This window comes from Acomys russatus, chromosome X (genome assembly GCF_903995435.1).
Source record: "Acomys russatus chromosome X, mAcoRus1.1, whole genome shotgun sequence".
NCBI classification, from domain to species: Eukaryota; Metazoa; Chordata; class Mammalia; order Rodentia; family Muridae; genus Acomys; species Acomys russatus.
This window is the reverse complement of record NC_067169.1, coordinates 122,877,758-122,894,115: the sequence shown is the minus strand read 5'-3', so window position 1 is coordinate 122,894,115 and position 16,358 is coordinate 122,877,758. Positions and strand designations below refer to the sequence as shown.

General features: G+C 46.9%; 1 protein-coding gene across 1 annotated transcript in view; it reads left to right on the top strand.

The window, feature by feature from the left end:
* The window catches only part of Bcap31 (B cell receptor associated protein 31), a 30,534-nt gene that overhangs the window by 13,735 nt on the left and 441 nt on the right, over positions 1-16,358 (top strand). Inside the window, exons 4-6 of the mRNA XM_051141279.1 lie at positions 13,423-13,558; positions 14,462-14,582; positions 15,179-15,279. Of these exons, the coding sequence (XP_050997236.1) occupies positions 13,423-13,558; positions 14,462-14,582; positions 15,179-15,279 (358 nt within the window). The remainder of the gene's footprint in view (positions 1-13,422; positions 13,559-14,461; positions 14,583-15,178; positions 15,280-16,358) is intronic.

Genomic DNA, 16,358 nt, shown 5'->3' with positions numbered 1-16,358 from the left:
ACCACGCCTGGGTTTAGAGGCATGTGCTACCACGGCTGGCTTAGGATAGGAAGATTTGAGTTAGATCTGAAGTCATATTCTAGAAATGTTTGTTTGCTTTTGATAAAGTTATAGTGAGCAGATAAGGCAAGAAATAGACACTAACAGAAATAGCAAATAGATGAATGAATGACCTTTCAGCATCCCAACTGTCTAGATGGCTGCACTGAGATAGCTGGCTGGAATGTGAGACTTGACTTTTTAATGGGAAGACATTTATAAATGTGCATATGGGGTTCATCAAGGCCAAGAAAGACTGTGTTAAATAGGAATACAAAGACTTGGGGAATGGGGCTTGGTGCAGCTTAGTTGAATTAGTGGCAAAAGCTCATAGGCAAGGACGGAGCCAGTCCTCAGTATTAAAAACCAAACCAAACAAATCAAAAAACCCAAAAAGAAAAAAATGCTCAGCAGTTAAAAGCAGTTGCTTTTGTACAGGACTCAAGAAGTTCAGTTCATAGCACCCACATGGTGGTGGTTCACATTCATCCTTAATAGCAGTTCCAGGGATCTGACCCCCGCCCCCTCCAAGACACAGTGTCACTATGGAGCTCTACTGTCGTGGAACTCACTGTGTAGAACAAGTTGGCTTCAGCCAGGCAGTGCTGGCACACGCCTTTAATCCCAGCACTCAGGAGGCAGAGGCAGGTGCATGTCTGTGAGTTCGAGGCCAGCCTGGTCTACAAAGTGAGTCCAGAACAGCCAGGGCTGTTGCGCAGAGAAGCCCTGTCTTGGGGGGAAAAAAAAGCAGAACAGGTTGGTTTCGAGCTCACAAAGATCAGCCTGCCTGTGCCTCCCAAGTCCTGTGATTAAAGGTTTGCACTACCATGCCTGACTTTGTTTAATATGTTTGGGGTATGTTGTCTGCGTATGTCTTTGTGCAGTACATGCATGTCTGGTTATAGACAGTTGTAAGCTATTGTGTGGATGCTACGAATTGAAACCAGGTCCTCTGGGAGAACAGGCAGTACTCTTAACAACTGAGCCCTCTCTCTAGCCCGGTAGCCTCTGTGGGCACCAGGCATACACATGGGGAACATACATATAAGCAAGAAAAACACTCTTAAATAAATAAACTAATAAATTTATGAAACTGGGCATGGTGGCACAAGCCTTTAATCCCAGCACTCGGGAGACAGAAGCAAGTGGATCTCTGTGAGTTTGAGACCGGCCTGTTCTACACAGTGAGTCCAGGACAGCCAGGGTTACACAGAGAAACCCTGTCTCAGAAAAAAAATGCCCAAACAAACAAAAATGAAATTAATGAAAAGGAAAGGTACAAAAAAATAAAAGTATCTTTATGGTGCCTGAATGTATTAATGGAGTACTCACCTAGTACACATAAGCCCTGGCCTGCAATCCCGAGAGCCCATCAAATGCTGTGCACACTTGGGATCTGAGCACTCAGACAGTGGAGGTAAATAGATCAGATGTTCAAGGTCATCCGAAGCTACATAGCAAATTTAGGAGCTAGTCTTGTAGTACAGGCCTTTGCTCTGGTGGCAGGAGGGGCTGAGAATTGAATGTCAAGGAATACCATACTATAAGCTTTAGAAATACTGCAGGTTGGGCTGTTTTTCTTTTAAATTTAAATTTTTGACTTTTGTACTAACATAAGATCTTTATTATTCAGTAAGGATAATTTTTTTCTTTTTCTTTCTTTTCTTTTCTTTTTTTTTTAAGATTTTTCGAGACAGGGTTTCTCTGTGTAGCATTGGCTGTCCTGGAATTCACTCTGTAGACCAGGCTGGCCTCGAACTCACAGCGCTCTGCCTGCCTCTGCCTCCTGAGTGATGGGACTAAAGGCATGCGCCACCACGCCAGGCGAATTCTGCAGTTCTAATGTACAGTTTTATTTTCTGTTTTAACTGTGTATTTACTATAGGCAAAATTTATATTATAATCTCATCCGAGCCCTGTCGTATGTGGTGTATTGTTAAACAAACTGTTAGTGTATGAATGTTGAGTAAAATCCTCACTTTTGGGCATGTACTTCTATTTTGTTTTGTTTTTTCCTTGTGCAGAGGATGAAACCCAAGGATTTGTGCAGTCTACACAAGTGATTTAACAAATGCTTACTTCTTTCCCTTTGACCTTTGACAAGCATATAAGGCAAGACAAATAGCTGGTTTAACTTATTGCTCGGGTTGCTTAATCAGCCACACATGTCTTTTCCATGAGCTACATGCCAGCTACCTTGCTCTGCCTATAGCACCCTCCTGTGGCTCCTTCTAGTCATCATGTGGGTCTTGTGTTACATCTTGTACAAAGATGGAGCAATTCCAAGGATCAGTGTAGGCTTGCCAGTTGCTCACATCTATTTAACTGTTTGTGGACTTTTGTTGGAAATACATCCATGTCGATGGTCTTTAAGGGTCAGATTCTATGATAAAGGCTGGAACCCTTAAGCAATTTTAATCTTTATTTATTGAGGCAATTTCATTTTGTTGCCTAAGCTTATCTCAACTTCTTAGTCTCTTAGACAGTCTTCCTGTCTTAGCCTCCTGAGTAGCTGGGACTGTAAGTATATCCATTCCACTCAGCTGGAAGAAGTTACTTCCTTCTTTTCGTTTTTTTGGGTGGGGTGGGGTATAGATGGGATCTTACTGTATTCTAGGCTGCCCTTGAATTCACTATAGTCCTCTCCTGTCACCCTGCCCCAATATAGCTATGTTTTTTTAAAGACAGGGTTTCTCTTTGTCCTGGAACTTGCTCTGTAGACCAGAGTGGCCTTGAACTCAGAGAGAGTTGCCTGCTTCTGCCTCCCGAGTGCTGGGATTACAGGCGAGCATCACCACCACCCACCTAGAATTGCTGTTTCTGTGTGCTCTTACTCACAGAAATATTTGTTCTTATACTGTGTATCTATAAAACTCTTAGGTGTTACCCAGAAACATTTATAACCATCCTTTAAATTTTTTAATTACAGAATTATTCTACTCGGTCACAAACAGGTATAAACAAGAGCCTTAGTTCTTCAAACTGTAGTAGAAATGGCAGACTGGGAGGATGGAAAGATAGTTCAATGGATGAAAATCCTTTATTTTCAAGCATGAGGTCCTGAGTTGCAATCATCAGCAGTTATATAAAAAGCATAAATGGTACATGGATAGAGTGATAGAGCAGGGCGTTAGATATTGTCCCTTGGCCTTCACCAGTGTGCATAAACACAGTTACACACACACACAGAGAAAGTGAATGTTGAGTGGGAAAAGGCAAACCCAGAAATTTCAGGCTAAGGATATGTTTAGAGTTAGACCCTAGCATATGCAAGGCCCTTGACATAATTTTTTATTTTGTTTTTCTGAGACAGGGTTTCTCTGTGTAGCCTTGGCTGTCCTGGACTCACTCTGTAGGCCAGGTTGGCCTCAAACTCACAGAGATCTGCCTGCCTCTGCCTCCCGAGTGCTGGGATTAAAGGTGTGCACCACCATGCCTGACTGACATAAATTTAAAAAAAAAAGCACTTGGGATTAAAGGTGTGCACCACCATGCCTGACTGACATAAATTAAAAAAAAAAAAAGCACAAATAACTAGAGAAATGTCAACCTCCCTTGTGGTGTTATTCCAGAAGTAGTTACAGGTAACATTCATTCATTCATTCATTCATTCATTCATTCATTCATATACTTATGTGAGCTAAGAGTCTTGCTGTATAGCACAGCAGGCTAGCTTCAGACTGCCAATAGTCTGTCTACATTCTTTTAGAAGTATGCTCTTGAGTCTGCCAACAAATGCTGTTGGTTGGCCCTAATAATAAATGAATAGGCTAATACCTTTGATACCTTGTTTCTGTTTTACATGTCTTCTTGTATATAAGCCCCTGTAAACTTAGGTACTTTTTACAAAAGAGACAAGCTTTTACTATGTAGCCCTGGCTGGACCTCTGTGTAGACCAGGGTGTCTGTAAACTCATAGAGATTTACCTGCTTCTGCTTCGTAAATGCTGGGCTGAAAAGTGGATACTAAACTGGTATGGTGGCGCACGCCTGTAATCCCAGCACTCGGAGGCAGAGGCAGGAGGGTCGCTGTGAGTTCGAGGCCAGCCTGGTCTACAAAGTGAGTCCAGGACAGCCAGGACTACTCAGAGAAACCCTGTCTTGAAAAACCAAAATAAAATAAAATAAGATAAAAATAAAAAAGAAAAGCGGATACTGTCTCTTTGTTGTGTTTGAGACAGGGCTTCACGTTCACCATCCTAGTACATAAGGGCTAGCCATGATGGTGTGTATCTACATAATGCCAGGCCAGGAGCCTGACAGGGTGCTGAGCGTGAGGCCCTGTCTCAAACACAACAAAGGGATAGGACTCGCTTTTCAGCCTGGCATTAGGGCAAAAAAATGGTCATGTTCTGTGGAAGCATAGCTGGACAGTAGACCCTTCACAGAAGAATGAGAGGTCAGGGGGCTTGTGTTCCCATACCCTGGCTTCTCTCCCAGTAGTTGTGTAGCTTTAAATAACCAGCCTTCCTCATTCATCCCCGAGCCTTCTCATTTGTTAAACAAGGGCTTACAAGGGCTTATTTAGGACATTGACCAACTGCATAATGTCATCTGTGTGTGTGTGTGTGTGTGTGTGTGTGTGTGTGTGTGTGTGTGTGTGTGTGTGTTTTCTCTAGCTAAAACCAAGAGGGACCTTTACAATCCTTTGTGTTAGGTGGGCTTTTGTAAATAGAGGATGCTCAGGAGAGACTGCCATGCCCAGAGTCCATGCCTGACTTGGTTCAGGTTCCAGAGTCCTTGTGGTGATGGAAGCTGCTGGGACGCTGTGAGTGCGTTTAGCTCACATTCAGCTACAGATCACACAGCAGAATGCTTTTTTTCTAGCTTTTGGTAGGCAGGTGTTGGCACAATCTGTGACCTAAACTCCACTTCCTTGTTTGTATTAGTCTTCTTGTAAGAAGTCAATGACTGCTGTCTTACTACCCTTCATATATTTGAAGATCAGGAAGTAAAACAGTAGCACATGGTTATTAGAGGAATATAAATAAGCCTTTTTAAATAAGCTCTTCTCAACTGCACTTAGCCTACATTTCACCCAAATGAGTCTTTAAATGAACAGAAATAGGTTGTACAAGCACTTTGTGTGTGTGGTGTATGTGCAGGGATACGTGGAGATGGGGTGGCCAGAGGAAGACATCAAATGTCTGGCCCTGTCATTTTCCACATTATTTTCTCTTTGAGATAGGTCTCTCACTGAGCCTGAAACTAGGCTGGCTAGTGGTAGGCAAGCCGCTGAACTCCTCCTGTCTCTGTCCTGTACGGTACTAGGATTACAGGTGCCTTCAGCCATGGCCTACTTTGTACTTGAACTCAGGTCCTCGTGCTTACACAGCAAGTACTCTCACCCACCCAGCCGCCACTCTAGCCCTGGTTATACTTACAACTTCTTTTTTTCTTTGAGACACGATCATACAGTGAAGCCCAGGCTGGCCTCAAATTCACAAAAAGTCACCTGCCTCTGCCTCTCGAGTACTGGGATTAAAGACGTGCGCCACCACGCCAGGCCCTAGTATACTTTTCTAGACCATTCTGTACATAACAGTATTACTCATTAAGCATTCTTTAGCCAAGGCAAATAATAAAACTTTACACCTCTGCAAGGAATAAATTGACATTAGGAGTAGTTTAGAAGCCTCTCCGACTCCCAGAGCTGCCACCTGAAGCATCCATCTCATTTTTAAAAAACAGGGTCAGGCTTTACCTGCTTATTCCAGGGTGGCAAAGGCAGGAGGTTCATAGCATGTGCCATGTCAGCCAGAGCTATATAGGGTTAGAAGTTGCTTCCTTCAATGCAGCTCAACATCCCTACTTGTACATTTCAGGAAGATGTATATTTGGACATCATTTTACCTTCACATTGATGGTTATTTCTCAGGGGCAAAGGACATGGCTTAGTGTACAAGGATTGCCTGTTGTGCCCAAGACTCTGGGTTTCATGACTAAAACCACAAGGAATTTGTTTTTTGTGGTTTTCGTTTTTGTTTGGTTTTGGTTTTTTGAGACAGGGTTTCTCTGTGTAGCTCTGGCTGTCCTGGAATTCCCTCTATAGACTAGGCTGGCTTCCAATTCAGAGATCCTCCTGCCTCTGCCTCCTAAGTGCTACGCTTAAAGGCATGCGCTACCACCAGGGCGTTGTAGTGTACACTTTTAGTCCCAGTACTCAGGGAGACACATAGGAGGATCTCTGTGAGTTTGAGGCCAGCCTGGTCTACACAGAGAAACCCTGCCTGGAAAAACAGAAAACAAACAAAAAGGCACACATTACCACCTTCATCTAGCTTTGAACTTGAACTTTCGGACTAGCTTATTGTGAATGCTCTTTCTTTCTTTTCTTTTTTTTATTAATATATTTTATTAACTTATTCACATTACATCTCAATGGTTATCCCATCCCTTGTATCCTCCCATTCCTCCCTCCCTCCCACTTTCCCCTTGCTCCCCTCCCCTATGACTGTGACTGAGGGGGACCTCCTCCCCCTGTATATGCTCATAGGGTCTCTTCTTGGTAGCCTGCTATCCTTCCTCTGAGTGCCACCAGGCCTCCCCATCCAGGGACGTGGTCAAATATGGGGCACCAGAGTTCATGTGAAAGTCAGACCCCACTCTCCACTCAACTGTGGAGAATGTCCTGTCCATCGGCTAGATCTGGGTAGGGGCTCAAAGTTTACTGCACGTATTGTCCTTGGCTGGTGCCGTAGTTTGAGCAGGACCCCTGGGCCCTGCTCTTTCTTTCTTTCTTTTTTTTTTTTTCTCCTTTTTACAGATTTAATTATTTATACAGTGCTCTCATTATAGATGGTTGTGAGCCACCATATAGTTGCTGGAAATTGAACTGAGGAGCTCTGGAAGAGCAGCCAGTACTCTTAACTCTTGACCCATCTCTCTAGCCCCATGAATGCCTTTTCGGTTTTTGTTTTGTTTTGTTTCGAGGCAGGGTTTCACTGTGGAGCCCTGGCTGTCCTGGACTCACTTTGTAGGCCAGGCTGGCTTCAAACTCACAGAGATCTGCCTGCCTTTGCCTCCCCAGGGCTGGGATTAAAGGTGTGCGCCACCATGCCCGCCTCCATGAATGCCTTTTCAAGACAGCTCATCTATCTCTCTAGGATCATGTGTCTACTGGTTTCCAACTGGGAGATATAAAGCCCTATTTTTAAATTTTGTTTTGTTTTTCAAGGCAGGGTTTCTCTGTGCAGCCATGGCTGTTCTGAACTCACTTTGTAGACTAGGCTGGCCTCAAACTCACAGTGATCCACCTGCCTCTGCCTCCCAAGTACTGGGATTAAAGGCATGCGCCACCACTCCTGGCTAAAGCCCTATTTTTTAATATAAACAGTGAAAAATACCTTTTAGTTGTCATTTTTCCTATGCTGTAGCGAATCTGACTTCATTTGGGCTTCCTGCTCCTCTTTGGGGATATCTGTGTTACAGGAGAATCTGGAAGTGAAAAGTCACCATGAAAAAAGCTGATGTCCTGAACCAAAGCAGGAGTTGGGAAGGGTGGTATGACAGGCACTGACAGCTGAGATGTCCTGTTCTGAGCATATTGAACATGAGGACCTGGTTGCTGGCTAGAAAGCAACTTCTGGCTAGGTGGTGGTAGCACACGCCTTTGATTCCCAACACTTGGGAGGCAGAGGCAAGTAGATCTCTGGGTTCAAGGCCTGTCTAGTCTACAGAGCTAGTTCCAAGATAACTAGGGCTATTCCACAGAGAAATCCTGTCTTGAAAAAAACAAAGCCCAAGGGGGGGGGGTCGCTCTGTGGAAAGCTTCATTAGGGATAGCTTCTAAGGGAGCAGGCCTTATATAAAGGCAGCATATTTGGTGGCAACCAAGGGTGGGGGATGGATGTGGGCTCTGTGACTGGGAGGACATGGCAGGCAAGCTGGATTGGGCACAGATAGGACTGAGTGGATTCTAGAAAAAGGAAGAGGCATGGGAGCTGCAAAAGACTGGGAAGTTGGAGTCTTAGGAGAATGGTATGGTTTCTACTAGTCCAAAGTCAGAATACGTGGGGTTAGCCTGCTTCTGTCACCTTTACATAAGACTTGGGCCGCTTTCCTACCTTTTGTGTTTCTTTTCCTGTGATGTACTATGCTTGAAAACAACTCCTTTAACTGTCTCTGAACCCAGGAACTGAGGGCACACTGTCTGCCTGAACCCATGTTTTGTCAATTTTAATAGCAAACACATAATTGTACACTTGCCATTGTCACCATCTTAAGTAATATTAACAAACTTTCATATTCTTCCTCAGTATCCTTCAGAACTCTCCTTCAAATCTTAAACTGTACCATGACACAGCCTGTGGGTAGTCCCCTTTTGTAAGCCCTCTTTCTTTACCCTTAAGACCACTACTGCAACAGAGCCACTGTTACCCATTGGTGTCCAGTGGCAGTCGCCTCGCCTACTGTTCTACCGCCAGCCTTGTTCTATCTAATTTGCCTACTGTGCCTTGGACAAGGGATCTTTCTGTCATAGATCCTTGATGCTGTGATCCCAGGAGTTCTGCTCTACTCTGTCATGAGTCCGCTGTGTAGGTCTCTTTGGAGAGTATTGAGTGTTAACATATAACCCCTTTTCTTTTTCTATTTTTCTGTTTTGTTGTTTTGTTTTTTTCGAGACAGGTCTCTCTGTGTATCCTTGGCTGTCCTGGACTCACTTTGTAGCACAGACTAGCCTTGAACTCACTGCGATCCGCTTGCCTCTGTCTCCCTTGTGCTGGGATTAAAGGCGTGAGCCACCACACCCTGTCTCTCTTCCTTATTTTAATGACTGCTGGTGCTTGAGGTTGAGAGGTCTGGGGCAATGGAAACCCTGGTGCTACCACTTTCTATCACCTGGGCATGTCCTGGTTATGGTTCCTTGCCAAAGTAGCTACGGCATCTTTTCTTCTAATAGCTGAGACATATTCACAGGGAGTCAGTCTCAAGGCCATGGCCACACTGTAGGACTTTGCTAGACTGTGACAGCATGAAGTCAGCAGGTGGCACTGTGACACCAAGGTCCTACTTGGCATGGGGCAGAAACAGAAGAGGTTGTGTATGCAACTTATGTCTGTAGGGGTGGCTTTTCAGCTGAGTCTGTTCTGGGCCACATCATGGGACCTTTCAGTTGGAATTTACTCCTTCTCCCACTTCTTGTTGATGTTTTTCTTCCTCTATCCTCACTGAGGCAGATAGGTGAAAAATGCCTGTGGGGGGGAGGGGAGAGGGAGGGAGGAAAGGGGAGAAGGAGAGAGGGAGGGGGAGAGAGGGAGGATGGATTCAGTTTCTCCTGCCTTCTCTTGTTTACTCAGCCTTTTATAAAATCATGATAGCTCCGATTAACATCCAAGAACATTTTACCAAGAACGACAAATTGAGTTCAGGTATGTGTCTGCCAAGGACACATCTGTATTCTGTTAAGTGGTGTTCTCTGGGTTTCATGTCTGTGCTTAGATTCGGTTGATCTGAACCCTGAGCTGTTACGTCAGTGACTACCTTTAGGAACTTTCTTTGGCTCTTAGGTTTTAACCTATGCTTTGTTTTGTTTTCTTTTTGTGGTTTTTTGTTTGTTTGGTTTGGTTTTGGTGTTTTGAGACAGGCTTTCTCTGTGTAGCCTTTCTTGAACTCACTCTGTAGACCAGACTGTAGACCAAGTGAATAGGTATGGACAGTATATCTGGGTAACAATCTTAAGGGGATGAAACAAAGAACAATGCATGATACATAACACAGCAGTAATAGAGGCCATGAAGCTGATGTGGTTTTGGACCAGAGTATGGCAGTTCTGAAGCTTGTCCCTGTTTACCATGTGCCACACTCAATTCTAGGGACATGGCAAATGCCATTGAGAACAGTGGAGAGAGTACCTGAGAGATAACTATCAATTGGGGTCGGGATGGGTAGCTCAGTGTAAGAGGACAGTAAAATGTTCCAGAAGGCTGGCTCCTTGGGCTGGCAAATGCTGGCCAGCCCACGAAGGAAGGGCCTAATCTGTCTTGCCAAGGTCCTAAGGTTTGGGGTGGAGGCCAGAGCTTGGGTCTCTCCCCAGCTTGAGGTAGTGAATCGAATTTCCCATGTGGCTTTTCAGCTGCCACTTCGGCCAGAAGCCCAGCCTGCTCACTGATACAGAGTCTGAGCCAGCATCTTCCGGCTTCTGTCTTCTGCCTCTTCTGTTGTTAGATATGGTGGGGAATTCTATATTAGCTTAATGTGCCCCCACCCACATGTCAGGCTGCCAGGTAGACGTGGGTTTAGCAAGAAAAAAGGGCCAGGCTTGGACCTGACAAACAGCCTCAAACATGCCCCTTTACCTTTGAGGGAGTGTTCCCTGTCCCAGGAATGGAATTAGGTCACCTGGAAGCTTTCTTTTCATTGTACCTAGTCTGGGGAAGGGAGTAGAGGTGACATGTATGGGGCCAGCCTAAAGGTGTTTGTAGCCTGATCAGGCAACCAGATGACTGACTAGCCTGTGAAAGGAAATACAAGCGGCTGTAGTGTACGGGGGACTGCTGTGGGAGCACTAGAGGACCCCACCCCCAGACAGCAGAGGCTTTCATTGGGGAGGTGATGGTTGAGCTGGCTAGGAATGACATGGTGTCCGATGTGTAGAACTAGGCATATTCGAGGGATGGTGAGGGCTTGGCCTTACTCTTGCACAGTGGCTCAACCAGAGGAGCAACCAGTCAAATTTGTCAGGTCTGGGATGGATGGGAACTTTGTACAGATGCCAGTAGGGAGGAAGCACCAGGCACTGACCATGAGACGATTAGGGATTATTGTCTCTAGAACTGAAAAGGAAAGCACTGATAGTGTCTTGAGGTAAGGGGCAAGGGGAACAGAGTCCAAGACAGCTTCCATACTTGTCCCTACAGGAGGGGCACACTTGGTAGCTTCTGATGGAGTAAGGGAAGACCCATCTTGGCAGGCTGTGTTTGGAGTGTTTATTTGGAGTTGAGTTATGACTCTGATGGCAGATAAACCCTTTAGGGGATAAAGTTAGCTCAAAGAAAACATAGAGTACAGAGTTGACAGATGAGGAAGACCTCTTAAAGCTGACCCGTCAGTAGCAGCATATGTTAGAGTGCACATCCTCTGGAGTGGTTGAAGGATGAAGCAGTTAGAGGGCTAGGGCAGGGACAGTGGGAAGGAAAGAAGATAGCTTCAGTGGAAATGGCAAGAAAGTTGATGAGGGAAAGTTATGGGCATGAGCTAGAACATACCAGGGAAAATGACCCACAGTCAGCCTTGGTGGGCTAGAGGCGTATCTCCAGCACAGTGTGTGTGTGTGTGTTGGAGTAGAATTAAAGTGTTTGCCCTTGGAGGCCAACTAGGGTGCCCTGGAAAGGATGTGGGAAACTTGTCCATGACAGTTGGCCAGAGGAAGGAAAATCAGGGCCAGTGTGATTCTCTAGTTAATGGCTGAAAACCAAAGGCCAGAATTATGAGCAGACACTCTCCAGGGTCTTGTGCTTGGGTTTTGTAGATGCTGCATTCTGTGGGTATCCTGGACTATCTAGGAAACCCTGATTTGCAATATCTGAGGAAGGCCTAGGTTAACACTGAAGAGAGTTGTTGTACTAAGTCTGTCGTTCTTAACAGCACTACCTTTCTGGTTGTGTCAATCATCTACCAGCTGGCTTCCTTCCCTTGGTAACTGGGGTGACAGCTGTGGACACTCCCTAGCACCCATTTGCCTGGCCAGCTGGAGGTGGCAACCCTTGGTTTTACTCATCTTTGCTAGGACCCAGCAATGCCCATGGGCCCCATCTCTACCACCAGGTGGCACACATGCCCCTCCCCTTATTTTTTAGCTATAGGGAGGGCCCTATTAAATTTGTCAGGGACCTCTTTAGGAACCACTAAGCTTCTCTGCTGGGAGTTGGGGCTAGTCACACTTGCCTTTCTTTCTGGCTTCTCTGTGATTTCTGGCCACTGGGAGTCAGGCCCATGACTTCTTGCTGGGTGCTTGGTAGCTTCTTCTACTTTCAGGGCTCCAGCCCAGTGGGGGGCAGGCTGGTGGGCAGCTTGGGGCTGAGGCAGGGAAACCTGAGCTCTAGGCCACGAGGTCTGGGCCGCTAATTTTAGAGAGCACATGTCACTGGAAACTTTCCTCTCATGCCAGGAATCAACAGCCTGGTTCTCCTCATGCCACCAGGGACCCCTGGGAGCTTCTCCCCAAAGCAGGACCCATAGAGCCCCTCTGTTCCACATGTGCATTTCCAAAAAGCTAGAGCCCTGCAGAGCCTGGGCTGAGTTTGAGAAGAGAGCTCACCTGCTCTGTGCTTCTGGCTTCCTTGCCTGCCCAGGCTAGAGGTGGGGATGACAAGAGTCTGCCAATGCCTGGTGGATCAGAGAGGCCATCCCTGGAGCAGGCCACCAAGGCTGCTGCTACTCTTCTGAGCAAGCACTTTTGTTGATGTCCCTGGAGCAGGCGTCAGGCATGTTTTCTTCCTTTCCCCCTAGGCCTCTGCATGTACTTTGCCTGACTCCAAGTCCTGTGGCTAGATTTTCTGAGGCACGTAGGAAAATACTCCCCTTTCTTGGCTGCCTGAGCAGTGCCTTTCTCGAGGCTCCAGCAAGTCCTTCTCTCTGCCCATCCTGCTACCTGTTTACTTTTCCAGCTGCTTGAGACAGGCAACCAGTACTTGAGTCTTGATTCTTCTTTCTCTGCCCCAACTAGTGGAAGACAGCCGCAGTTTAAGTGCTGTTACATAACAGACGCATTGTGCCAGCTGGTTATAAGATGTGTTTGGGAAGGGGATTTCGAGGAAGAGAGGTTTTTTCCCCCTACTCTTGTTGGGACCTGGAAGCTGAGAGAGTATGTATCCCAATGTAGGTTTTGGGGTCTAGTAGATGGGAGGTGGGATTATAGCTATGCACATTTCTGGCGCTTAGACAATTCTTTACCTTAGACACTTGTTTCACCCTGCTGAACTAGACACAGCGCTTCACCCTACTGAACTTCAGTTTTCTGTCAAATGAGAGTAGCAGTAGTAACTACCTCGTGAAGTAGCTCTGAGGAATTCACTTGGCATGTTGGACGTACCCGAATTTAGTGTCTGACATTGTTCTCCTAGGGAGGCAAGCCTGGCCTCGCAGGGAGGCAAACAGTGCTGAGGCTTGTCTAGCACATCTAGGCCCTTGCCTGGAAAGGGCTGCCGTTTCCAGACCGAGGCTGCGTCTGGCTGTGCTCCTGCTTCTGATCCCTTCCTGAGATACTTCCCAGAGCCTGGTGTGGCTGTTTGGGGAGGTGGCAGAGGCTGGTTCCTTGGGCCCCACTTTGAGTTGCCAGGTCCAGGCTGGAGGCAGGCTGAGCAGGTAGCAGCCAAGAAGGGCTCCTGCCAGGGCCTTTGCTCTGTGCTTCTCACTTCTCCCTTCCTTTGTAAACAATTGTAGCCTGCTTAGACGCCTGGTGACTCTCATCTCCCAGCAGGCCACACTGCTGGCCTCCAATGAAGCCTTTAAAAAGCAGGCAGAAAGTGCCAGCGAGGCGGCCAAGAAATACATGGAGGAAAATGACCAGCTAAAGAAGGTGAGTCTGCCTTCACAATCTGAGTGGGATGCCCAGGACCACATTTCTAAGGGTCCCCAATAGTTACTATTAGGCTGGGACTGTGTGAGAACGCTGTTGTGTCACAAATGAGTTTTTTTGGGGAGAGTATGCCTGTTGGAAGGATCCAGGCTCAGTCTGCTGCCTTCTCTTAGCTTGTGAGGACATGGTAGAAAAAGAGCCCATTGGCACTGTTGAGTGTCCCTATGCTGGTCCACTGGCAGTCTTCTCTGATGAGCATGAGTCTTCGGGGAGCAGAGGGTGTGCTGGGACTCTCAGCCTCGCAAAGAACACCCTAATTCTCCAGAAGTTAGCTGTGAGCTGCAACCCTTCAGGAACATGGGGCTGATGGATCCCTTGGTAGTAGAGAAGAAGCAGAGGCCAGGTTGTTGGCCTCTCAGAGGAGGCAGAGTGTAAGCCAAGCTGGGAAGGACAGTGATGGTTTCGAGATTGGTCGGGTGCAGCTGGATAGGAACAAATTTTAGGGTCTTTGGCTACAGTGAGCTGCAAGAGTCAGGGAAGAGAAGGAGTAGGAGTGGTTTGTTAGGTTATCAGGACAGAGAGCTCCAGGTGACAGCAACTTGACTCACTTGTTAGATGGGCAAACACACAGCCACTCAACTTTACTGGTGGGAAGGTAGGTCTGGGGGCTGGGGCAGGCAGAGTGAGCTTGCAGCCCATGTGGCCTTCCTCCTTTCCTCAACAGCTAGCCACATTCTGGTCTGTGCCGGGGAGCTCTTATTGGCTGAGTTCTGATTTGGCACTTCCAAAAGGGCAAGTAATTGCGGAAGTAGCTTGAGAAATCAGAGTTCTTTGGAGTGGACTTGTCTGGAACTTCATCTTCACTCCCTTCTGACTAACCCAGGTGCTTGGCACTTTCCCTAGGGAGCTGCTGAGGAAGGAGGCAAGTTGGACGTGGAGAGTGCTGAGGTGAGGTTACAGGAGAACCAGAGCCTGAAGAATGACCTGAAGAAGCTAAAGGACGAGCTGGCCAGCACCCAGAAAAGTGAGGACTGCCTTCCTGATGCACCCAGGCGCTCCCCTGCGCGTTGCTGCACCCTTGTATCAAGTATTGATAGCACAGTGCATGGGAAATCAAGAGTTGGGTAGAAACAAACACTTAGCAATCGGAACGTTCGCTAGCAAATGTGAACAAGTGAGAGGTCCTAACAGCTGCTGTGCATGCTTTAGCACTGCCCACTAGGAGTTTCCTGTCAAGACAGGCAGGCAGGGGGAACCCAGACATGCCTTGGAGTTCAGAACAAAAGAGTCAGGAAGAAGCATTTGTGTAATCCAGCTTCCCTTTCTCCTTTCTTTCCCCTCATCATGCCTAGATTAAGTCCAGACTCATTCAGCACTGTAGGCATTGACCACTGATGCTCTGTATGGTACCACTGCCAGCCATTCTGGGGGTCCTCTGTCTCGATGCTGATATTTTTTGTTCATTGCCTCTCACTGCCAGCCATTTAAAAGGTCACCCCTTCTGAGAACCATGAATGCCCCTCCATTGAAGGGACTGAGGGGGCTGGTGCTCTGAGTTTTTGTTCCATCTTGCTGTTGGTTCTTTTAATTTCTTCCTGTATTCATTTGTATTGTTGCTAGAACTTGAGAAAGCTGAAAACGAGGCTCTGGCCATGCAGAAACAGTCCGAGGGCCTTACCAAGGAGTATGACCGCCTTCTGGAAGAGCATGCCAAGCTGCAGGTCAGTGTTTCCCTATCTGTAGGTGCAGGTTAGAGTTCGGGTCCTACAGCACAGTTCCTAGGGGCACTGAAGACCCAGCTGCCTGAACCCTTCATGCAGGAGGTGTGGCATGGCACTAGATGATGAGCTAGAGCCTACTAAGGGCAGCCCTTGTCAGTAGATTGGCTCTCTCGCCTCTGAGCCTTTCCCACCTTAAATCTAGTCTCAAGCCCCTAAAGAGAAAGTATTTAACATTCTAGGCCATCCCAGCTGCGGTGTGGAGTTTCATTAGTATACATGGGAAAGCTGAATGTGGTAGCCACACCTGAAATGCCACTGCTTTAAGAAGCTGAGGCTGGAGAATTGATAAAATTGCAGGTCAGCCTAGGCTGCATACTGAGACCCTGCTTCTGTCCACCTCTCCTGTGGGATGGGGGCTAGGCTTTGACAAAGTAGAAAGTGAGGAGAAAGCTTCAAAGGGCACCCCACCTGCTAAGTACTAGGCTAGCCTCACAGATGGAGCTGGAAGCTCAGGTAGTCAGGAAGATGAGTGAAAGGAGCCAAGTAAATACCTCTGCATCTGTATGGTTTACATCAGGTAGTGGGTAGGAGGAAGAGCCCAGCGCTACAGGGAGTGCCTAGATCCTCACTCAGAATATACCAGGCTATCTGAACAGGACTTGGGGCTTGGGGTCCAATTTGTCCATGCACAGATCCACACATGTATATGGACACCAGGGGATAACCTCGGGCATCACTCCTCAAGAGCTATCCATTTTGTTTGATGAAACAGAATCTCTCATTTGCCTGGATCTTATAAAGGAGACTAAGCTGACTACCCTTAGGGATCTAGCTACAAATGGCTTTTTGTACGGTTTGGGATTGAACTCAGGTCCTTATGCTTTTATGGCAAATGCTATCTCTTGTCCCCTAAGGATTTGAGTTTTAAGAGCACAAACCAGAAGGTACACAGAGGTGAAAAGGCCCTAAATTAGGACTTAAAGGCTAGCCTGCCGTGTGCTTCGAGAAGGTCTTTGTTTTGCTCTCAGTGCAGTAAGAGAGCTGCAGTGGGTGCCTCCAACTGCCACTCCACCCCAATG